The sequence below is a fragment of the Eptesicus fuscus genome, chromosome 13 (assembly GCF_027574615.1).
Source record: "Eptesicus fuscus isolate TK198812 chromosome 13, DD_ASM_mEF_20220401, whole genome shotgun sequence".
NCBI classification, from domain to species: domain Eukaryota; kingdom Metazoa; phylum Chordata; class Mammalia; order Chiroptera; family Vespertilionidae; genus Eptesicus; species Eptesicus fuscus.
In genome coordinates, this window is record NC_072485.1 from 84,421,105 (window position 1) to 84,444,524 (window position 23,420).

A 23,420-nucleotide genomic window follows, 5' to 3' on the forward strand; every position below is an offset into this window, starting at 1 on the left:
AACCCAGGGTCCAGGCCAAGGTCCCGCCGGCTCTGCAAGGGGCTCCCTGGACACGGAGGGCGCAGGGCCCAAAGTCAGGCCAAGTGCAGGCCCCGTGAGAGGCGGGGGAGCAGGGAGGACCCCCACCATGTCTCCCACTTCACACATGTGTCCACTCACCCACCCACCCACTTATTTTTATAAGTCCATGATCACTGTCTATCTCCCTCCCTTCTTTTTCATCATCCATCTATCTATGTCCATCTTCCCACCCATGTATCCACCCACCCACCCAGCCACCCAGCCACTGTTCTGGGCAGCATGTGTTTATCTGACCACCTCTCCAACCCTTCTCCCATTTACTCTTCACACAACCATTTCCTGCCCATCTACCTCTCATTCCTCTACAGGCCCATCCATCCACTCATCCATCCATCATCCATCCATCTGCCCATTCATCCACCCATCATCCACCCACCCATTCATCCATCTCTTCATGCATCCATCCATCATCCATCTGTCCATCCATATATCCACCCACTCACCCACCCATCCATCCATCCATCCACCCAGCCACCCACAGGCCTGTCTGTCCATCCATCCATCCATCCATCCATCATCCATTCATCCATTCATCCACTCATCCATCCATCCACCTAGCCACCCACAGGTCTGTCCATCCATCCATCCATCCATCCATCCATCCATCCATCCTCCATCATCCATCATTCAGACATCTGTCCACACATCAAACCTTCACTGAGCAACTCCTGGGTGCTAGGATGGAGCATGACCCCAAGGCAGGTCTTGTCCTCAGGGGGTGCACAGACCAGAGGGGCACACTGTTTTGGGTGCTATGAAGTTTCTCTCAGGCCAGTCAAGGGGGAGACATCACAGACACTCTGGAAGAGGGGAGCTGTCCCCCACCCGTCACATGTGCCGGGGTTTAGGCCATCACACACCTCAGATCCAAGAGTCTAATCCCAGAAGCTACGGGACGGGACTGGGTGTCTGAATGCAGAGGCCAGAGATCTGGGTCCCACCACCATGTTGGGGGTGGCCCTTGCCCCCGGCCAGCCCTGCTCCCGTGTCCCTCCCCACCCAGTTAGTGAGCAGCGCAGGGCCAGCGTGTGGGGACAGAAAGAGCTTTATTGCACAAATGAAGGGGCTGCAAGCAGGAGGCAGGGAGGGACGCAGGGCCGGAGGGTCCCACAGGCATCGGTGGCTCCTGACGGGATGTCCCCTGGCTGGTGTGCTCTCTGCACAGGACACCCCTTCCTGGTGGGTGTGTGGCCTCTGGGGATGGTCCCCTTTGCCAAGCACCAGTGAGAAGCCCATTGCTCCCGGGCTGTGAGAGGCAGAGCCGGTGGGTCAGGGAGCGGAGGGGAGAGAGGCCGGAGGTCCAGGGACAGAGGTGGTGGCAGTGGCAGGTGCTGGAGGGGTGTGGGCAGCCAGGCAGGCAATGGGAAGCGGCTTCTTCGGCAGGGCTGGGTGGGCATCTGGCTGGACTCCCCGGGAGCATGGGTGGGGAGTGTGGAGGGAGCCCCCAGCCTGCACCCGGCTCAGGACAGCTGAAACACAGGCGAGGGGGTGTTAGGCTGCAGTCCCAGGGGGGCACCCTGCCCCATCCAGCCTCCAGCCCCGCTTCGGTGGCCACCCTGGCCTACCCACAATCCCTCCCACCAGGAGCAGCCCCTGCTCCAGTCCTGCCTCCCCCTTAGAGGTCTGCTAGCCGGAGGCTGAGCTCTTGAGCCCTGGCCTTGCTCGGACTCAAGGCCCAGAGAATGCTGCCCATCACTGCTGGCCTGGCAGCCCCCCAGACATAGAACTGGGGCTCCTGTGGCTGCTGGGGTCCCAGCCTCTCAGAGGCAGACAGCAGCCCAGATGGAGCCCCTGGGCAGACCCCTCCCCGGGCCCATCCATTCCTGCCTGGCGGAGCCAGCGGCCCCCAGGCCTCCCTCCTCCCCCGCACCAGCGGCCTCTGGCTCGGCCCAGACACCATTTGTCAACGTCCTTGCTAGCACATGGCGCCCAGAAACCAGGGCGGGCGGCTTGGCCGGGACCACCCCAGCCAGGAGGTCTGCGGGAAGATCCGTTTAGCATAGCTCAGCGAAAATTGCTCCCACCTCTAGGCCACTCGACCTCTGATGATGCAGCCCCTCGCTCGGAGCCCCTGGCCGCCACCCTCACCGCTGGCTCACAGCGGACGCGCCTGTGGTCGGGCCGGCGACGGCACGGCGCCCCTCACGCGTTTGCGGGCGGGCGCTCTTCCTGCCCTCACGGGCGCCCGGCCCAGCACGTGCCCCCCACTTGGAGCTGGCCGGTGGGTCTCCCGGCCCCAGCTGCACTCCAGCCCTCGTTCATCACCCACCGGCGACTGGGCCCCTGTGGGCTCGTTCCTGACCCGAGTGACGGCACAGCCGCCCACACAGAGTTGCTGATGCAGACAGACGTGCCTAGAGCGCACCTGGCGGGGGCCCAGGGCTAGGAAGCAGGGCCCGATGGTCCTTCCGGACTCGGGGGCCGTGTCCCCCCTTCCCCAGAGGGGGGCCGGGGTGAAGAGGGCTAACTGACGGCTGTCCCTCTCCACCCAGAGTGCAACAATGCTCATCTCTGCTGCCTCGATGCCCCCTGACGCGGCGGGCCTGTGCCTCCAGGGGCCCCCGGCGCCCCCACCGCCCCTGCTGCCGAAACCCCGGAAGGACAACCTGGTCCTGCAGAAGCTTCTGAGGAAGGCGGCCCGGAAAAAGGGGGCCGGGGGCGGGCCCTCAGCCCCCACAGGGGCTTTCCGCACCTCCCTGTCCCCCGTGAGCGAGGCCAGCCACGACCAAGAGGCCACAGCCCCACACCCCGCCCAGGCCCCGCACATGGCGGCCACCCTGCCCCGCGCCCCCCGTGCCCCCGTCACCCACCGTGCGCCATCCCCCCTGCAGAAGTCCACGCTCGCCCTCAGCTTCCCCCCGCACAGGAGCCGAGCCTCTCCCCTCACGGTCCCGGGGCCCCCGCTCACAACCCCGGCCCCGGCCCGGGGACCCAGCGGCTTTGCCCGTGTCTCAGCACCCGCCGTGGGGGACACCCACATCAGCCGGGTACACATCCAGCTGGTGCCCTCCCCAGGGGCCGGGGCCCCTGAGCCGCCCCCGATGGCCCCTGATGGGGGGTCTGGCGGGCAGGACCGAGACACAGCCCCCTGCCCTCCTGGAGCCCAGCCCCTGGTCCCGGTCGCCCACATCCGCCCTCTTCCTACTGGGGCCCAGGCGGCCAAGCCCTGGCCGGAGGCGCCCCCTGTGCCCAGGCCGCCCCCCGGCTTCCTGGCTGCGGGGCCCAGACAGGCCAACACCCGGGTGGTGGTGCCCATAGCACCCACCTGTCGCTCGCCGGGGCCCTCGCCTGCCAGGCCAGCCCCTGCGGCCCCCGAGGCTGAGCACCTGGAGGAGCCACCCACTGCTGGCCCCGCCGCGGAGGCCCAGCAGGTCTCCAGCCCTCAAGGGGCCTGGTCCCCCGCCTCGGCCTCAGGCCCCCACCCCGGCCCTGTCCCCAAAGTTGCACCCAAGCCCCGGCTCAGTGGGTGGATGCGCCTCAAGAAGCAGCTGATGGAGGAGGTGGAGGAGGCCCCATTGCTGAGGCTGGAGCGGAGCGCGGAGCGGGTGGAGCAGGAGAAGACGGCACCCGCCAACCCGGCCCCCCGGCCTCCCACCGACCCGGCCCCCCGGCCTCCCACCGACCCGGCCCCCCGGCCTCCCACCGACCCGGCCCCCCGGCCTCCCACCGACCCGGCCCCCCGGCCTCCCACCGACCCGGCCCTCCGACCTCCCGTGGACTTGGCCCCTCAGTCCCCCGTGGACCCGGCGCCCCAGCCCACCTCGAACCCGGCGCCCCGGCCCCCTGCCTCCCGGGCCTCCAAGCTGTGGGACGCGGTTCTGTACCGCATGTCGGTGGCCGAGTCCCACAACAGCCAGGCGGGGCCTGGGGATGGGGTGTGCGCCCTGCCCAGCCAGGGCCGCCTGCCCTTTCTGTGCCGACCCCGCTTCAATGCCCGGAAGCTGCAGGAGGTGGCCACCCGGCCCCCTCCCACAATCCACTCCGTCCTGGAGCTCAGCCCCGCGCCCAAGAACTTCAACCGCACGGCGGCTGGCTGGAGGCTCCGGTGAAGGGCCGGCCGGGGCGGCCCCTGGGCCTAGGACCACGATGGACCGGAGGGGCCACAGCCAGTGAAGAGGCTGCATGGACCTGGGAAGGGCCAGCGGGGGGCTGCGGGAGCCCTGGGCGGCAGGGCTGTCAGGAGGGACAGGGGCACGAGGATGGGGGAAGTGGACGAGGCTGGAGCAGGGGGTAGGGAGGAGGTGGTTTTCATGTGTGGAGGGCAGGGGCTCAGGGTAGGAAGGAAGGGGCCCAAGTCCTCGTGAGGCAGGAGTTGGGCAGGCTGACCTCGCACCTAGTGCCTGCCCGGGTCTCCTGGGAGGCAGGGAGTGAGGGAGGAGGGCCACAGGTTGGGCGACCCACGGCGGTGGATGGGAGAGGGACACAGAGGGACCTGGGGAGGCCTCCAGCCACAGCCCCCGGAGAGGACTCAGGAGGGGAGGGGAGGGGAATAGGTAGGGGCGGAGGCCCCACTCACCCCAGGACATAATGGGTGCTGTATGTGGATCCTGGGACCCAGGCCACAAATAAAAGTGTGTCACTCCGTGGCAGCGGGTCACCTTTCTGACTGCTCCGCTGGTGGGAAGGGCAGTGGACACCAGGGAGGCCGTGGCTGGGACAGGACAAGACCAGGGTCCTGGCCCCTTTCAGACCCTCAGCCCACGACTGGCCGGGCGCCGTCTCGTCCTCCCACCAGTTTTCTACAACGCCAGCCTCGCAGCGGCCGGGCCACCTCACCTGCCCAGGGAGCCGAGCTGGGCCCTTATGGCCTCGTCCCGAGAGGGAGTGTGAGGTCCCCCCTCGGAGAACGGCCGAGCAGCCCGAGGCCACGGGGTTTGATGCCAGGTGGGGTGGAAGACCCAGAGGAGCCTGGGTTCTGGCCAGTTCTGAGGCTGGGCATTTGGCCCTCACAGGCACCTTCGCTCCCTGTAACACGGACAAGCAGGCCCTGCCTACGCCGCCACGTTCCCAGAACAGTCCACGTCACACATGACTCACCTGCTGCGGCCGCTGCCCTGACTCACGAGAGGGAAGGCTTAGGGCCCCGAGCCCTCATCCATCAGCACCTTCTCATACTTCCCGTGTCCGGTGGCCACAAACTTGTACCTCTTCCCAGACGGGGTGCTCTGTCGGGGAAGGAGCCCGAGAGCAAAGGTGAGCACGGCAGAAGGGAGATGCTGCTGCCTCCGGGAAGCCCTCCTCGAGGGCTCAGGATGGTCCCTCGTGGCTCTCGCCTGCGGACCCGCTTTCCCCGCCACCACGACATACGGACTCTACCTTAATGGTCGACGAGGTCTTGGAGCCTCCTTCCTGCTCCCAGAGGCTTTTCTTGCTCATGTCTCCAGCCACAATGTCCTGGGGGCAGAAGGAGGACACATCACCACTGCAGACAGCCGACTGGGGGCCGAAGCCCTGGGCCCTTCTCTCCTGCCTGGCCTTACCTGGCCAGGCCAGGCCTGCCTGCTTGCTTCCCGCAGGAGGGCCGAGAGCCCGGGAGAGGCAGGGAAGGGCGGGTTGCACCTTCTGCCTTCACCCTGCCAAGCCACCTTCTCCCCGCCACCGTCCACGCTCAGGGCCACCTGGGTGGTCTCAGCCTGGACGGCCTTGCCCGGGGAGGGGTCCTACCTTGCAAGAGGGGCTCTTGGTAGCAGATTGAGCTTGCACCTCTCCCGTCTCCCACCGGCTCTTGGTGCTTGCCACGGCCATGCTGGGCAACTCGATGGAGGGCTGGCGAGCTAACTTGGCGTTCCGGCCAGCAGTCTACAGAGGAGACAGAGTCCAATGCCACTTTAGTGGAGAGCCATGTGGGACCCATCGCAGAGCCCAGGGAGCACGCAGGGGACATCCTCTGTGTCTCTGCATTTCCCCAGCGGCGCGTTCCCAACCCAGGGCAGGAGCAGGGCTCTGAAAAGGTGTGTGCTCCTCCATTCAGTGTACTTGCGAAGTCCCCTTGTTTTGTAGAGCACAGGTGACGTGGTGGGACATGAGACAGACCTGGGCTGTCCTCACACTGTTCATGGCATAGGGCTGGAAGGGCATGGGATGAATGGAGGGGTGTTGGCTGGGTAGAAGGGTGTTGGTTGGATGCAGGGGTGTTGGTTGTATGGAGGGGTGTTGGTTGGATGGAGGGGTGTTGGTTGGATGAAGGGGTGTTGGTTGAATGGAGAGGTGCTGGTTGGATGGAGGGGTGTTGGTTCGATGGAAGGGTATTAGTTATATGGAGGGGTGTTGGTTGGATGGAGGGGTGTTGGTTGGATGGAGGGGTGTTGGTTGGATGGAGGGGTGTTGGTTGGATGGAAGGGTGTTGGTTGGATGCAGGGGTGTTGGTTGGGTACAGGGGTGTTGGTTGGATAGAGGGTTATTGGTTGGGTGCAGGGGTGTTGGTTGGATGGAGGTGTTGGTTGGATGGAGAGGTTGGTTGGATGAAGGGGTGTTGGTTCAATGGAGGGGTTGGTTGGATGGAGGGGTGTTGGTTGGATGGAGAGGTTGGTTGGATGAAGGGGTGTTGGTTCAATGGAGGGGTTGGTTGGATGGAGGGGTGTTGGTTGGATGGAGGGGTTGGTTGGATGAAGGGGTGTTGGTTCAATGGAGGGGTTGGTTGGATGGAGGGGTGTTGGTTCAATGGAAGGGTTTTGGTTGTATGGAAGGGTGTTGGTTGGATGGAGAGGTGTTGGTTGGATGAAGGGCTATTGGTTGGATGGAGGGGTGTTGGTTGGGTAGAAGGGTGTTGGTTGGATGCAGGGGTGTTGGTTGGATGGAGGGGTGTTGGTTGGATGGAGGGGTGTTGGTTGGATGGAGGGGTGTTGGTTGGATGGAGGGGTGTTGGTTGGATGGAGGGGTGTTGGTTGGATGGAGGGGTGTTGGTTGGATGGAGGGGTGTTGGTTGGATGCAGGGGTGTTGGTTGGGTGCAGGGGTGTTGGTTGTATGGAGGGCTGTTGGTTGGATGCAGGAGTGTTGGTTGGATGGAGGGGTGTTGGTTGTATGGAGGGGTGTTGGTTGGATGGAGGGGTGGTTGGTTGGGTGGATGGAGGGGTGTTGGTTGGATGGAGGGGTGTTGGTTGGATGGAGGGGTGTTGGTTGGATGGAGGGGTGTTGGTTGGATGGAGGGGTGTTGGTTGGATGGAGAGGTGTTGGTTGGATGCAGGAGTGTTGGTTGGATGGAGGGGTGTTGGTTGGATGAAGGGGTGTTGGTTGGGTGGAGGGTTGTTGGTTGGGTGCAGGGGTGTTGGTTGGATGGAGGGGTTGGTTGGATGGAGGGGTGTTGGTTCGATGGAAGGGTATTAGTTGTATGGAGGGGTGTTGGTTGGATGGAGGGGTTGGTTGGATGGAGGACTGTTGGGTGAGTGAGGAGAGCTGCATGAACAGAGTGGAGATCCAGCAGAGCAGGAGGGCTGAGCCTACCTCGATGGCCTGGGTGTACTGCTCCAGCCGGTCATCAATCTTGGAGATGGGCAGGGCTGGCTGGGACCTCTTCACACTGTTGCTGGAGGGTAGGAGAAGGGTCACACCCTGTGTCCCCTCACTAGGCTTGCAACCCTACCCTGAGCCCTAGGAGAGCTCTCTCAGGCCCCCGATCTCCACCCCGCCTCTCGACCTCTCTTGGAGAACCTCGAGTCCCGGCCTGGGAAGCCGTCGGGGTACATACCTCTTCTTGATGGAGCGGCTCAGGGACTCGGTTCTGTCGATGAGCTGTGCAGGGCGACAGAGACATGAGCCTTGGGAGCCGAGTAAGGCCTACCCTCTACCCCTGCCTGATGGTGCTCCTGGGGATGCTGGGTGTTGGGGCGGGGGGAGGGCAGGGGCCTGGGGGATGGCAGAGAAAGAGCAGGAGTGCTCCCTGTTTGGCTGATGTGGCTGCTTCTGGGGCTGGGAGGAGGGAGAGGCAGCAGCCTTGGAGCTTGACCTACTTTGGTGCTGGGGCTCAGGGGAGGCGAGCTCGGCTCGGTGGTCTCCTCCAAGAGCAAGGGGCTGGGCGCCCGGGGCCGCTGACACTGCTGGTGCTGGAAACGAAACATCTGAGCGTATGGGACCTGGATGAGCCCCCCTTTGCACCCCTCCTGCCCCACGTGGAACCTGTCGGGGCAACTCTCTCCCCTGCCTGGGCCTCAGGTCCTTCCCAGCCCTGACATGCTTTGGTTCTGGAATTCTCTGCAGCAGGACTGACCACGCAGAGTCACCGAGCCCCCCCCCCCCCCCGAGAATGTGGGGGCTACACACCGCTGGCTCTCCGTGGCTGGTCTCACAAGGCCACGGAGTGAGCAGGCAGCAGAGATAGACGCAACCCGACCCCGAGGGACACCGCCATCACCTCCTCAGCCTCCTCGGCCTCTGCTGGGCCCGGGCTGCCCCGGCCCGTCTCCTCTGGGCCCACAGGCTCTGCCTGCTCCGGCCCCGGCCCCTCCTGGGGCTCGGAGTTGGGGTTCAGATGCAGCTCCTCCAGGCAGACTCTGGCTGGACACAGCTCATCACCATCCTGGGGCCCACAGGGCCTGTGGGAGGAAGAGGGACGCAGGCTGACCAGCGGTCATTTGATGGCTTGGTTCCAGGCCCTTCCCACTTCCCAGGCTCAGTTTCCTCATCCGGAAGATGGGGGCGGTCAGACCAGTGGAGTGCTAAGGATCCCTGAGACCCAGGCCCTGGGGTGAAGGGGGTGCAGGGACCTGAGAGCCAGCCCCTCTCCCTGGGCTCCTTGGGAAACAGCCCTGACTGCCACAGCCCCACGGAGGGCCACCCCATGCTGAGGCTCCCCCGGGCTCAGACTCTGGACAGACCCTGCCTCGTGTCCTGCTTCTCCTCGCCCACCCTGTAGCCTAGGCCGGCCGGTCCCCTGCAGCCGAAGCTGCCCTGCTCGGAGTGTAGCCTGTGGGACTTAGGGAGGAGGCTGTTGCACGGAGTGAGGTGGGGTCTGGGGGTGGTCTGGGGGTTGGACAGCTGGCGGACACGCAAGGGCAGGCCCCAGCTAGGACGCATCCCTGAGGAGGGGGGCTGACTGAGCTGGCCACGGGGTGGGCGGCGAGGGGGGGCAGCCTGCTGGCAGCCAATTGCTCTGCATTTGAGCAAGACTGAACCTGGAGAAGAAGGTGGGAAATTCTCGAATTTTCCATGATTTCAGGCCCCTTGGTGTTGGTGCCAACCAAGACCCAGACCCACCACCCAGGGTGGGCCGGGGTCCAGCCAGCCGCAGGCACACAGAGGGCCCATTCAGTCGCAGTGTGGCGGCCGCAGGTGTGGGGGTGCAGGGAGGAGAGCCCGGGGTTCTACGGAAGAGCCGAAGTGCCCCCTGCTGTTGAGAACGCTGGCCTGCTGCTGGCCAGGCAGGAAGGAGCCGGGCTGTGGCCGCCCTGCAGACCCCGGCCCCAGTTCAGAAATGCAGAATGTGCCCCAACTTACAGAGGCAGATGGGGAACCCTGGGGCCTGGAGCGGGTGGTGGGCAGGAGGCTGAGCCAGGACCAGGGCCCCCGCTGGGCAGGCGGCTCCTGAGGTGAGGGAGTCTGCTTGTAGGAAGCGCTGGCTGAGCCACGAAGGGTTCTCAGCCACAGCTCGGGGCTGCTTGGAGGGCCGGGGAGAGCTGGGGGTCTGGTGACACGGGCGAAGGGAGATCCTGTCCCCCCATTGGAGCTTCTAAGCAGAACTGGGACCCTGAGCACATGGGGGGGTTGGGGGGGCTTGGGCACAGCCTGCACAGCTCAGAGAATAGCTCAGACCCTGAACTGGGGAGGGGGGCAAGCTCGGGGAACAGCCCCCAGCCCTGGGCCCCGGGGATCTGGGCCCCCACCCCCGCCCGCTCCGGTTCAAACCGGCAAACACGTCTGCACATCTGGAAAGCTTGTCCCCCAGGCCGCCTCGCGGGCCCGCACATCTGGAAATACCTGCTCCCCTCCGTGGGAATGGAGGCCAGCCAGCCCCGCGGGAGGAAGGGGCGGTGCGGGGGCCAGAGCCTCCATTACGTAAGTGGGCTGCAGATGTGTGCTGATGTGGCAACACCGCCGGCCGCAGCTGGTCTGGATGGGGCCCAGGGCCCTGGGGAGCCCAGGAATGAGATTTCCTCACCGCTCCCGCGGCCCCTCGCCGCCGCCTTGCCGTCTCGTTCTCTTCCTCCCTTTCCCCCTTTCCCCCTCCCAGTCGTGGGGCCTTTTCGGGGGGCTGGCTGGGAAGGGGAGCAGAGGGCTCTGGCTCAGGCATGTGTTGGGGGGCTTGCAGAGCCCTGCCTGAGGCCTCTCTCCCAGCGTTAACCCCTACTTGCCTGGCCTCCTCCTGCTCCCCCTCTGGGCTCTCTCCCTGCAGGGGCTGCCGCAGCTCTGACTTCTGTGCCCAGTCACCGAACCCCTCATCCTCCTCCAGTTCTGGGGCCTCCGGGGCCTGCAGCCTGCAGGGAGTGGGGTGGGAGGGAGAGCAGAGAGGCCGAGCTAGGCCAGGGTGCAGGGCAGGCAACCTCCACCCGCACCTCCTCCCACTCAGACCCACGTGCCACGGAGCCGCTCCGCGTGGCCGGACCAGTCTGCCCAACGTCAGTGTCCCCGAGGGCAGGACTGTGTCCCCCACAGTCAGGAGCTGCCTGAGGCCAAGGCTGCACCTCACCCCATTGAGGCAGGTTCCCCAAGACGGCTGTCTCGACTCCACGAGTTTACAATTCCCTGAGAGCTGGGCTGTGTCCCCCACTTTGTCTGGGGCTCTCTGAGAGCTGGGCTGTGTCCCCCGCTTTGGTCTGGGGCTCTCTGAGGGCTGGGCTGTGTCCCCCACTTTGTCTGGGGCTCTCTGAGAGCTGGGCTGTGTCCCCCGCTTTGGTCTGGGGCTCTCTGAGAGTTGGGCTGTGTCCCCCCTTTGTCTGGGGCTCTCTGAGAGCTGGGCTGTGTCCCCCGCTTTGGTCTGGGGCTCTCTGAGGGCTGGGCTGTGTCCCCCGCTTTGGTCTGGGGCTCTCTGAGGGCTGGGCTGTGTCCCCCGCTTTGGTCTGGGGCTCTCTGAGGGCTGGGCTGTGTCCCCCGCTTTGGTCAGGGGCTCTCTGAGGGCTGGGCTGTGTCCCCCGCTTTGGTCAGGGGCTCTCTGAGGGCTGGGCTGTGTCCCCCGCTTTGGTCTGGGGCTCTCTGAGGGTTGGGCTGTGTCCCCCCTTTGTCTGGGGCTCTCTGAGAGCTGGGCTGTGTCCCCCGCTTTGGTCAAGGGCTCTCTGAGAGTTGGGCTGTGTCCCCCCTTTGTCAGGGGCTCTCTGAGGGCTGGGCTGTGTCCCCCCTTTGTCTGGGGCTCTCTGAGAGCTGGGCTGTGTCCCCCGCTTTGGTCTGGGGCTCTCTGAGGGCTTGGCTGTGTCCCCCCTCAGCCGGTGTCTCTGCGTGTGGGTAACCAGTGTCCTTCTGCCCTCCTAGCTGTGCCCCAGGGCCCTGCCCGGCTCCTTCCCTGGGGGCAGGGGGAGCCTCTGCACCCCGTTCCCCTTTGCAGGCCGGGATCCTGGTGCAGGTCGGCTCCCCCTGCCCCCAGCCTCTGGCAGCTCTGCCTAGAACCTGGCCCGGAGGCTGTGACCGCTGCAGGACCCCACCCCGCCCAGAGCTGCTGACTCGGAGAAAATGGAACAAAACAGGCCTGGGAAAGGGGGCGATATTGGAAAAACAGCCCAGCCCAGCCCAGCCGGGGAGGCCTCCTGGGCCCGGGGCCGGCCAAGTTGGACTCGGTGTGTGTGAGTCATCGGCAGCAGGGAGTGTGGGCGGGGGGCTGGGGGCCCCGGGCCGTGCAGCTGGGGTCAGAATCAGTCCAAGCAGGGCTGGGACCACTCGAGCTGGCCAGAGCTTGCACCCTGGGAGGGGGGCTGTGCGTGACTCCGGTCAGGCGTCCAGCAGGCTCTGCTGGCACCGAGGCCGGGAAGCCCCTCACCCAGAATACTCCACAGTCCTGCGGCTGCTCCGGGCCGGGCCCCTCCGATCTCATCGCTGAGGGACCCCAGGGCAGAGCCTGACCACAGTCCCCTCTGCTGGGGTGCAGGGCCAGGCAAGCCGCGGGGCAGCTTACAGCTTCTCCTGCTCCGGGGGCTCTGGGGTTGGGCTGCCTCCATCCTGGTCCTGGGCCCTCCGATGCCTGTCTCGCTCCCGCCGACGCCGCTCCCGCGCAGCCTCCTCCTCGTCTTCCAGGCTCCACTGCGTGGCGAGCCTGGAGACACGGAGAGATGGTCACCCCTCGGCCCACAGCTCACATCTCCTCCCCGAGCAGGCCCCCCGGGCTGCCTGTGAGGGGCTGGGCGTTCCCGGCCCTTCCCAGGCCTCAGTTTCCCCATCTTTAAGGCAGAGGCCATGGGAGTTGGTCGGGAAGGTGCCCTCGGCTGGAGGGAGGTGCTGGGGTTCTGCAGGCATCTGGCATCTGTGTGGGCCTTGGTGGTGGAGGGGCCCTGGGGTCCAGCCTGGAGAACCCCAGGGCCCCCTTCACCCAGCCTGGATCCCGGGCCTGAGCAGAACCGGGTATGGGCCAGTGTGGCTTTGACCCCAGGCAGGGAGGATGTGGGCAGAGGTCCTGAGGTTCGGAGAGCTGGCTCTGGCCACCAGACAGCCCTCCATTGCCCCACCTGAGTCGGGAGGCTTAGGCCTCGCCAATCGGGCACTGCCAGGCTGGGCCGGGCCAGGCAGGGCAGAACCAACTAGGCAGCTGCCTCGCCCCCTTGACCACCCTGCGGCGGGGGGGGGGCGGGGGGGCTCCTTCCTGCTCCCCAGGAGAACGCTGACTGGGGAGAAAGTGGCCCAGCCAGGGCCCAAGGCCCAGAGAAGCGGTGTCTCCAGCCTGGGCCTGACCCCACAGACAGGGCCCCGCAGGGTCCGCTCACCAAGACCGCCCCACCCCTCTGAGCCCCCCGTGGAGTTGAGTCTCTCTGGGTTGTTCCAAAGATGGGAGACTGAGGCCCGCTGCAGCGCCAGGAACAAAAGAGCTGCCCCTCACTCAGGGCGACACCAGGTTGGCCTGGGACCGAGGGTCCAGCACCCGCCGCCTCTGCCCTGGCCCAGCAGACCCCGACCCTGTGTTCAGCTGGCATGGCCCTGCCCCCCCACCCTGTTCCCCTGCAGCCCGGCGGGCCCTGGATCCCCACTTCTGCAGGGCGCACTGCCCCCCCCCACACCCGGGGTCCCAGCCCCTCCTGCCCGTGTCCGCTGCCTGACCCCGCAGCTCTCAGCTCGCTATCTTCGGGCCTCCGCCCCTGGGCCTCCGCCGCCAGCGTGATCTAATCTCTCCTAAGTCTCCTTGGAGCCTCTCAGACAAAAGCCAGGCCCTCCACAGCCTCAGCTCGGGGGCCCACTCCCCCTGCGGCCGTGGGATTCTGGCCTCCGCACCCCCATCCGTCCGCCTCCCACACTCCCGCCCCAGGGCCTCAGGGAGCCCCTGATTCCCCACACCTGGTCCCATCACATGGCGCCTGGCCCTCCAACCCCCCTCCCCGTCCCCCGCTCCAGGCCCTGGGAGGGGGCTGCAGGCCTTTCTGTGTGCAAGGCAGAGCCTGGGGTGCTCTTGGGGCTGTTGGGGACCTGGGGTCCCGGGTCCCTCCCCTCCGTGCAAACCAGCAGCCCCTCCAAATGGTGGGTGGGAGGGCTTCCCTGGCTGGGGGCTATCTTGAGACGGCTCGGGGCACCCCAGGAGGACACTGGGAGGGGTGAGACGGCCACTTTGCTCCCCTTGCTCCGGGTCCAAGCTGCACCACGGGTATGTTTGTGTTGCGGTGCTTTGGCCAATATGTGCTGTTTGGGGGTGTGGGGGGCCCAGGTGGGGTGTGTGCAAGGCCCTCACCCACACGGCCCTTCTCCTGCTCCCCAGACCTGTGCACCCAGCTCTGAGCGCTGGAACCCGCAGGGCGCAGAGGCCACGCCGTGTCCAGGTCTGGGCTCACCCCGCTGGCCATGTGTCCTGGCCGCAGAGCCCCGAGCAGGCCTGTGCTCGGCTCCCAGCACACATGGCCGAGCCGCCTCGCACACAGACCACATGTTCTCCATGAGCCCCACACAGACCACACGTCCTCCATGAATCCTACACAGACTCACATGTTCTCCATGAGCCCCACACAGACACACATGTTCTCCATGAACCCCACACAGACTCACATGTTCTCCATGAGCCCCACACAGACTCACATGTTCTCCATGAACCCCACACACACCCACATGTTCTCCATGAGCCCCACACAGACACACACGTTCTCCATGAACCCCACACAGACTCACATGTCCTCCATGAACCCCACACACACCCACATGTTCTCCATGAACCCCACACAGACTCACATGTTCTCCATGAACCCCACACAGACTCACATGTTCTCCATGAACCCCACACAGACTCACATGTTCTCCATGAACCCCACACAGACTCACATGTTCTCCATGAACCCCACACAGACTCACATGTTCTCCATGAGCCCCCCACACACCCACATGTTCTCCATGAGCCCCACACACACCCACATGTCCTCCATGAACCCCACACAGACACACGTGTCCTCCATGAGCCCTGCACACAGGCCCACGTAGACACAGAGCCACACTCCCATGTGGGCCCGGACCCCCTCGCTGAGTACACACGCACACACACACACACACACACACACACACACACACACAGACGTGCATGTGCAGATCAGACGTGGGAACAAGGTGAGCACAGAGTGGCAGGTCCCAGCACTGTTTACTGTTTGCCTGCTGTCGCCCTGACAACGGCCCTGGGAGAGGCCAAGCCTCATTTGCTGGGAACATCCTCCCTGAGGCCCCTCCAAGGGTCACCCCATTCCTGCCACTCCATGGGACCCGGGCCTTCCTGAGGGGCAGAGTGAGGGGGCAGGGTAGGGGTCTCCCCGTGTCTTCCCAAAGCCCCACGCTGGGCGAAGCCACCCCAGCGGCAGCCCCTGACCCAGCAGCCCAAGGACAAGGAGCCTGCTGGGCCCCTTCCCTCCGCCTCCTCCCCCCTCCCCTCCGCCCCAGGATGTGAGTAATGCGGCCCCTCCTGGCCCCTCCCATGACCTCAGCCCCTCACTGATCCACAGCTGGGCCCAGTTCTGGGAACTGAGATGGGGGTGGCTCTCTTGGGGTGGGGTGGGGGCCCCTGGCCTGGGAAAGGCGCCCCCGGCCAGAGGCCCAGACCCCTTGGCACGCTCAGCGGAGCTGTCAGGACGCTGGCGACAGCCGGCCGCCTGTGGCCCCAGCTCAGCCGCTGCAGCTGCGAGGGATTTGCTGTTCCGAGCAGATGCAATTAGGCGATTTCCTGTGTCTGTGCTGGCTCCGTGCTGGAGGCCCAGGGTTCAGCCCGGGGGGCGCGGGAGTGGGCTTGGCCCCCCTCCCAGTCAGGCTCCACCGCGGGGCCCAGCCCCACCCGCCTGCACAGACCCAAGGCCCTCAGGCTCGAGGCTCCGGTCTGAGGGGCGTCCCTGAGTTCAGGGGTTGTTCCCGCTGGCCGGGTCCATTGCCTACTGGGCCCCAACTCAAAGCACGGCCCCCCTCCTTATCCACAGCCCCCAGTCCCCACCAACTGCTGACGGTGCCAGTTCTGGGCCAGGCCTGGCCCTCCCAGCTGTCCTGCCCCCTCCCTCTCCTTCCTCCCCTGCCCGCAGGGCTGGGTCCACAAGGGGCTTCAGGCCCTGGTCCTGTCTCGACTCTGCCCCCTGCAGGCGGCTAGTGGGCTGCCCCCTGCCTCTCTGAGGCCAAGGTCTGCTGAGTCCTGGGAGAGCTTGGGGCTTGGCTGCGGGCGGGGGCCACAGGGAGGACGCCAGTCTAGACCCGCCAAAGAGGAACTTCTCCTTCAGGCCCACAGGGACCTCCTGGCCACAAGGCCCCTGGCACCATGGGCTGGGGGTGCCGGAAGGCCTGAGGAGGTGGGCTGCCCACTTGTGCCCAGCCTCCCTGGGGTCTCCCACGCCAGGGACCGGAGTGGACACTGCATGACAGGTCACGCGTGAAGGGACAGAGTGGAGGGAAATGACCCTCTGAGAGGCCTTCTCAGGGCTGGCTTCTGGGGGTGGAGGCAGCAACCACCTCAACCGCGCAGAGCGGAGGGCAGGCCCTCTCGGGGAGCACGGGGAGGGCAGCGCTGTGCCCCGCCACCCGGGGTGCCCCTCACTGGTTGTGCAATGCAGGGTCCTGGCCCAGGCCACTGGGGAGGGGTCTGCGGGCATGGCACTGCCCGGGGGCTGGCTGTCCCTCGTCATGGCAGGGGCAGCTGGTTGGGGGGGGGGGTGGAGGGAGGTGGGAGCAGAGCTCTGAGCCAGCGAGGGAGCAGGTGGGTGGCAGGTGGGGCACAGGAGCTCGAGGTGCCCTAGGCAGGGGGCGTGGGCACGGCGGCAGCTGCTGAGACCCACCCCACTCCCCTGGCGCTGCTCCAGCTACCTCCCCCAGCAGCACCTTGCTGAGGGTGCCCGCGCCAGGCTGGGCTGGGCGAGGCGACCCTGTCTGGGTGACAGCAGCCTCGTGGGCCAGGTACCTACCCTGCTGGGCACCCCCCCTCCCCCCCCGCCTGGGGAAGGTGGCCTGAAACTCGGGTCTGAGAGCTGAGCAGGGGTTTGTGGCCAGGGAGGTGGGGAGAACTAAAGCACAGGAGGAAGGCCAGCGGCCCGCAGACCCCCGGGTGCTGAGGCAGGAGGGGCTGCCGTGGGGAGATGGGCAGAGGTCCCCCCCCCCCGGGGTGGAGCTGGCTGGCAGGTGGCATGCTCGCACAGGTGAGCGTTCTGGAAGGACGCCCAGAGGGATGAGGAGGAGGGGAAGGGACAGGCCCAGATGCCCGCCCCCCACACCCTGGGGAGCCCGAGGGGGGAGGTTTGGGGGAGGCGCAGAGTTGAGCTGGGGCTTGCAGAGAAGGGGTGCCTGGGGGCCCCCTGGAGAGGGTCAGTGGGGAGGGACTGCAGGTGAGGAGGGGCAGAGCTCTGGGGGTGAGTCCCCAGGAACAGGGAAGGCCTGGAGCCCCGGGCAGGCCCACTCCTCCCGCCTGGGCTCTGCTCCCGCCACGCGCCTCCAGCCTCGAGTTGAGGCCGCCCAGCGGGTTCCTGGACAGTCATGGTCCCACCGCCCCTGGGCCTGCCTCAGTGTCCCCACCTGTGAGGCCCAGGGAGCTGCTAGCTCCTCCTGACACCCCCCCACCCCCCGCCATTGCAGTCACTCCCAGGGCAGGGCAGGATCCTGGGGCCAGGGAGGCTCAGGATTTGGGAAGATTCTAGGCAGATCCGCTGAGCTGAGGGCTCGGGGTCACGGAAGGCTCTGAGCAGGGAGGGGTGTGGGTGGATGGTGATTGGAGGGGGACATGAAGTGGTTGTGGGGTGGAGGGAGGGCTGAGTGCAGGGGACCGCAGGGCCACGCCAGGCCAGCCATCCCTCGGTCACCCCAGGAGGGAGGGGTGCAGAAAGGCCAGGGTGGACAGGAGCTGGGCCGTGGCAGGGCTGTGGGGTCTCTGACCCACCCCTTCCCAGATAAGACCCCAGGCCTGGCCTCTAGCTCCTGGTGTGTAAAGAGGGGCCTTGACCTCAGCCAGGTGACCCTGAGACGGTCCTGGCAGGCCCACACCAGCTTCCCCACGGCAGCTGCCAGGGAGTGGGGGGGGGGGGGGAGGCCTGGGCCAGGAGGAGGCTGGAGCTCCAGTAGGGGCAGACCTGCCATGCCCCACACCGCGTCCCTCCGGGCCCTGGTGGGCAGGCTCTGAGAAGCACCCTGGAGGGGACCTCTGTCTGCTCCCCCACAACCAGAGTGATGGCACGCCACAGCCCGGCGGGCGCAGTCTGCCCCACAGAGCCGGGCCCTGGCCGGAGCACCGTCCAGGTCACAGGCCCCATGCTGGGGTGACGGGGGCACCGTCCAGGCCTCTGGGAGCCCCAAGCTTGTGGGAGAGAGGCTGCAGAGCAAGGGGCCCCCAACTCTGGTTGTTGGGGAGCCTCCCAGTGGAGGGTCAGGGGCATCAGCTCCTTCCCAGCCCCCAGGGGAGGGGGGCGGAGTGACCTCGGAGCCGCGCCTCCGGGAGAGGGCTCGGCCACCTGTTTGTGGGTGTCTTCACACCAACAGGGACATCAACCCCAGGTGGTCTCTGTGGGGCTCTGCTGGCCCCTCCGCCCAGCACCCCCCGTCTTCCCAGCAGGCAGCCCTTGGGAGCCTCTTGTTTGGGGGGTGCCCTACCCAGAGCCACCAGCGCCAAGGAACCCCCTTCTGCAAGTCTTTCCTGGCCGGCCCCCAGAGAGAACCACGGAGGGGTGGCCACGCCCCAGCCTTAGCCTCACCTGGGCCTTCACCCCCTCGGCCTATGGTGGCTCCCGACCCCACTCTGTCCGGGAAGGCCCCCCATCACCCATCTCCTGGTTTCTGAACCCTCTCTGTGGGAGCTGCCGCCCCAGCCCCTCCGGGGCCAAGCTCCCTGCTCCCCCCAATGACACCCGATATGTGCCACCTGCTCCGTAATCTCGTTAAGGTCCTCAAATCCCTCCTCCCCAGGCCTCCGTCTGGGCAGCCCCTCCCTCCCGCTCTCCGCCAGGTGCAGGGAACCCAGGGGTGGGTGGTATTTCCTCCGTGCCCTGCAGGGTCGTGTCTGCCAGGAAAACCCGGGGGGGGGGGCGCTGACCCCCGCACCCAACACCCTCGGGTGACTCCGGGACACGGAGGAGGCCCTGCTCTGGGCCTTGGTTTGCGGAGGGAGTCGCTGGCAGGGAGTCCTCTCTGCAGGACCTGGGGCTGTGACCCGTCTGCGGGGACAGGGGACCTGATGTGGACAGGAAGTGGCAGCAGATCAGCGTTCAGGCATCTGGGAGGCATTCTGAGGGGCCGCGGCCGGGGACACCGAAAGGAACCCTCGCCCAGCCCCTCTCCCCGTGTTCCCCAGAGCCCAGGCTGGAAGCCCCTGCGACCCGCAGCCCCTGCACCTCCCACGGGGGCGCCCTGGGGAGGCAGTGGTGTCGGGGGGCACCTGCTTCTATGCATCCCGCTTGCCCACGTCCTGTCCACCGCCCCGTGAGCTGCCCTCGGGGACAAGTAAGACCTCATCCCGGACACTCCCAGGTGGCCGTCCCCTGAGCCCCCACAATGCACCTGGCCTTTGGTCCTGCTGAAACCTCCCCCCACTCCTGTGGCGGGGCGGCCTCCTTGGGACCCACGTGGGTCCTGGGGACCAGGCTCTGAAATCCTGTTGGGGTGACCGCTGCCTGAGCCTGCCTAGCCCCCCCCCCACCACAGCCCAAAGGCCTCCCGGTGGCCAGCGGACCCCCGCCATCCACCCAAACAGCCCGGAGGGAAGAGTCCCGCGCCGGAGCAGCCGCCACCCAGGTGGCCACGAGCAGGTCCAGCCTTAGGGGTCTGTGACCCCGAAACCTTCCTCAGAGGCTCTTTGCCCACTCGCAGGCCTTTCTTTACAACGTGGGTCCCCGAGGAGAGCTCTGGACCCATGAAGACCCTGCGGAGACTGGAAATGGGCCCTCGGGCCTCCCTCCCGCCCCTCCACCCCACGCTGCCCCTCAGAGGGGGCCTCGGAGGCTGGGCCAGGACCGCCCACCTCTGCCCAGAGCAGGGCCCAGGGTGCAGCCAAGCGCTGGTCACCTCGCTCCGGCGGGGTCCTACCTCTCCCGACGTGCTCCGTGGTCAGCCTCTTCCACACCTCAGCCCCCGTCTGCCCTGACCAGCCACCCGGCCGGGCTTGGGGTCGGAGGTCAGGGCCTCCCCACCTCCGGGTCCTCCGGCCTGGAGGATCTGGCAGGGCCGTGCATGGCCGGGCCGGCGTTCGGCCCTCCCTCCGCCCTCCACACTGCGCACAGGTCTCTCCAGCCCCTCCGTGTCACTGACCACGCGCTGCAGGGCCGGGGCCAAGTGCCACGCAGCCCGAGACCTCCCAGGCGCCCCGCCCCTGCGCTCAGCATCCTGCGCACCAGACGTCACCCCTGCCCCCCGGACACCCACGCCCAGCGTGGCTCGGCCCGACCTCCCGGGACTGGACTGGGGGCTGACCGCACGGCCCCCCGACGGCCCGGCAGCCCCGGCCGCACCTCCAAGTCCAGCCCAGCCTCCAGGAGAGCCGGGCGCTGCGGAGCCGGCTGGGACTGCCTGGCACGGCTCTCGAGCGCTCACGAGGCCAGGCCTTGGCACGTTCCCTGACACGCGACTGGTGGCTGGCACCGGCTGGAGCCTCTCCATCCCTCTCCCCGTTCCGCCTGCCCAGTGCCCGGACCCACCGCACACCCCGAGGCCCCACGCGCGGCTCTGCCCACAGTCACCGCCGAAACGCTTCCCACGTTGGTTCTGCCCCAGGGTCCGTGCACGGGACCCAGACCTGGCTGCCCACCCGGCACCGGGCCGCCTCTCTGTCTGTTCCGCCTCTGCCCTCCCAGGGAGCCCTCGACCCCCAAGTGCACAAAGCAGCCAGACCCTCTGCCGACGCCTCCACACGGCATCTGAGCACCCGCCTGGCCCCCAGCCTCTCTCTGAAGCCATCCTAGCTCCCTGGTGATGGGGGGGAGGAGGGGGCGGGCCAGAACAGACCATCAGGGATTTGCCACCAGACCGGCCCTCGTTCGGTCTCCATCCTGCCACCTCCTGTCTGTGTGTCCTCCTTCTGCCGACCCCCGCGGCCTGCCCCACCCAGAGAGGAGCGCAAGCCCCTGACTCCCCTGGGCCCCGCTTCCTGGGAGCACACACGGGACGTGGGGTGAAGGGCAGTGGCCCTTGTCCCACCGGCTGAGGTCAGGTGGACACGCCCTGGCCCTCTGCCCCGAGGCCCCGGCCAGGAGCTGAAGGCCAGCATGTGGCTCCTCATGGCCCCCCTCCCATCACCCCGTTACCGACGAGGAAACTGAGGGTTAGAGGTGCAGCATCCTCCTGGGGAGTCCAAGCCCCCAGCCCCCAGGAGCAGGTGGGGGGCAGCAGGCAATAGCAGGCCGGTCCCCACTTGGGGCTCAGCCCAGGTGCAGAGACTCCACGCTGTGCCCCCCCCCCCCCGCCCTCTCTCCGACCCACCTGCCTCCACCTCCCGGTGGCTTCCACCTGCCCACAGTGTGTCCTCCTTCTGCCGACCCCCGCGCTAGACAGTCCTCTGGGGGTCACCACCTCCCTGCCTGCCCCTCTGGTCTTCCTCGGCTGTGTGGGGACAACATGGGGGGGCGGCCAACATCGGGGGCACCCGTGGCCCCTCAAGCACCCCATCTCCTGCCTCATCCATCCCTTCTCCTCGTTGCTTTCACTTGGCCTCTCCCTCCTCCTGCCCCGTCCTGGCCCGTCCTGGCCCGTCCTGGCCCAGCCATTCCAGCCTGTACAGTCTGTCCCTGTCCCCAGAGTGGACCCCTCTTTCTGCCGTCATGGTGGCCCCCGTCCCGTCCTCTTCCCTTCTCCCACCACCTGGACATGCCCTGGCAGAGCCCGCAGGACACAGGCGCCCTGCCCCCGCCTCACCTCAGGACCCATAGGCAGCAGCTCTCCCTCCGGCCACCCTCTCACCTTCTGGGGTGCACCAGGGTCTGACCCCACTCAATGCCCGGGGCCTGCCGAGGGCCTCCCGCCCCTGAGCCAGCTCCCACCTGCAGCCGGGTGCCCGCCTGCCCCGACACCTGTGTGGGCCAAGCCCTGGCCACCAACCTCAGCTGAGCTGCTCTGAGGGTGACGAGGGCGTCCTGGGGGCCGGGAGCCCCGGGGCACCCTCTCGGCGCTCTGGCCGGGGGCTGGGTCAGCTTCAGGTGCCCGGAGCACCCTGGCCGCCGCACGCCGCTCTGCCCTGCTCCTGTTCCCAGCCTGCAGCTGGAGCCCGGCCTGAGCCTCAGCCGCTGGGCTCCTGCCCTGACGCCCTGCCCAGGGGGCTGGGCCACTCGGTCCCCGTGCCCCCTGCTGCTGGCTCGCCCCGCTCCCGGGCAGCACCCACTCTGGCTGACAGACCCCGGTCCCCAGGCAGCGCCGCCCCCCCGACGCCCGGCCCTGCCAACGCGGGGCCACCCCACCCCCGGACCCGGGCCTTGGGTGGGCCCGAGGCAGCCACGCCTCTTTGGACACTGTGGTTTGGAGGCCTGGCTCCCCCAGCCCCTTCGGGCCAGCCCGGCGGGCGGCCGGCCCCATCCTTGCCCTGCTGGCCACACAGGCTCCCCGGAGGCCTCGGCAGGGTGGCCGGCGAGAGGAGAGCCTGGTGCTGGTGGAGGACGGGGCCCCCGGGGGCGGCAGAGAAGCCCCCGCCAGGGCTCCTGCCGCCTGCAGAGCCTCCCCTGGGACCGGCAGCCCGAATGCCATAAGAACGCCAGCCTCCTTGCTCTGTGCCAGCCCAGCCCCCACCTAACAAAGCCAGGCCCCCACGGGCTGTAGGACGAGGCAGGAAGCCCAGAGTTGGGGCGACTTCGGGAAATGGGCGGTTGGGGTCCCCTGCCTCCCTCTCAGCGTCCTCAGCACTGGCCCGGCCCGGGGGAGCCCGAGGGGAGCCTCGAATCCCTCAGGGGTGCCGAGGGGCAGAGGGAGATGCGTGTTCGGCGTGGGGCACCCCTGGGGCGGGGGCAGCGGGAGCGTCCAGCTTGGCAGATGGTGAGGATCCGGAGTCTGGGTGGCCGCAGGACTGGCCGCGGCCCCAGCAATAAGCCAGATTGAGGCGAGAAATAGCTGCTGTGCCTGGCTTGTCCCAGAGGGAGGCCACGTCCCCTCCGGCGTCCCCTCCCTGCCCGGCGCCTAGGCGTGGGTTCTGGGGAGCCCAGGCAGCCCACAGTGAAAGACGGGGTGATGCCGTGGGCCGGGAGGCACTGCCCACTCCCACAGCGGCCCTGGGCGAGGGCAGCCCCTCAGGTCCCGGCTCTCACCTGTCAGCCGTGCTACCCACTGGGAGGGCGCGGCACGGAGGGTCCCAGCCTGGCAGGGCTTCACGAGTCCCCGTGGGTGTCACCGGGTCGGGAACCTGGAGGGTGTGGACTCCGCACCTGCCCGTGGGCACCTCCGCGCCGCTCGGCGGATCTGCTTACAGTCACGGGCAGACGTGGGTCTGTCTTGCTTTATAAGGGACTCTCCTGCTCCCCACATCCCACAGGGGGAGTTCCCAGGGAGTTCCCAGGGACACTTCCTGTGCCCCAACCCACTGGCCAGCCACCGCAGGCCCTCCTGCCTCGTACCCAGGCGTGCCCCCACCCTCCGTGGAGCCGGAGGTGTGCCATCCGCACCCCGTCCGTGCCCCCTGCTCCCCCACCCAGGCAGCAGCCTGGTGCTGGGCCGCGGAGCTCCCTGGAGGGCTACAGTGCTGACTCCTGGAAGGACGCATCCCAGCCGGGCAGACCCTGCAAAGGACTCGAGGGTCCCGTGAGGAACAAGCACAGTGGGGCTGCGAGGGAGCCGCCCAGCAGGGCCCCTCGGACCCGGGCCCGGGCCCGCCTGGGTGGCAGTC

At 67.3% G+C, this 23,420-nt stretch overlaps 2 protein-coding genes across 9 annotated transcripts in view; one reads left to right on the plus strand and one right to left on the minus strand.

The window, feature by feature from the left end:
• Positions 1-1,108: 1,108 nt before the first annotated feature.
• Positions 1,109-23,420, minus strand: part of LSP1 (lymphocyte specific protein 1) — a 33,233-nt gene continuing 10,921 nt past the window's right edge. For 2 of the 8 annotated variants that reach the window (XM_054725776.1, XM_054725777.1), the window contains exons 2-12: positions 12,114-12,251; positions 10,366-10,488; positions 9,512-9,598; positions 8,430-8,610; positions 8,029-8,136; positions 7,767-7,810; positions 7,523-7,604; positions 5,746-5,880; positions 5,398-5,475; positions 5,119-5,246; positions 1,109-1,550 (exon numbers count right to left, since the gene is read on the minus strand). In XM_054725776.1, the coding sequence (XP_054581751.1) occupies positions 5,157-5,246; positions 5,398-5,475; positions 5,746-5,880; positions 7,523-7,604; positions 7,767-7,810; positions 8,029-8,136; positions 8,430-8,610; positions 9,512-9,598; positions 10,366-10,488; positions 12,114-12,251 (1,066 nt within the window). In that variant the 3' untranslated portion in view covers positions 1,109-1,550; positions 5,119-5,156. Of the gene's footprint in view, positions 1,551-5,118; positions 5,247-5,397; positions 5,476-5,745; positions 5,881-7,522; positions 7,605-7,766; positions 7,811-8,028; positions 8,137-8,429; positions 8,611-9,511; positions 9,599-10,172; positions 10,270-10,365; positions 10,489-12,113; positions 12,252-19,648; positions 20,082-20,449; positions 20,494-23,420 lie in introns of those variants that run through there. The other 6 variants (XM_054725780.1, XM_054725779.1, XM_054725778.1 and 3 more) reach the window with 6 other exon arrangements.
• Positions 2,285-4,526, plus strand: PRR33 (proline rich 33). The gene is made up of 2 exons (XM_054725774.1): positions 2,285-3,595; positions 3,749-4,526. Exons 1-2 carry the CDS (start codon positions 2,583-2,585, stop codon positions 4,128-4,130), a joined length of 1,395 nt encoding a protein of 464 aa, XP_054581749.1. The 5' UTR covers positions 2,285-2,582; the 3' UTR covers positions 4,131-4,526.

Bases quoted from the DNA above. Each gene is read 5' to 3' on its own strand.
- PRR33 (XM_054725774.1), top strand. From the start codon at position 2,583: ATGCTCATCTCTGCTGCCTCGATGCCCCCTGACGCGGCGGGCCTGTGC. The intron at 3,596-3,748 runs ATTGCTGAGGCT...CCGGCCTCCCAC, and splicing joins GAGGAGGTGGAGGAGGCCCC to CGACCCGGCCCCCCGGCCTC.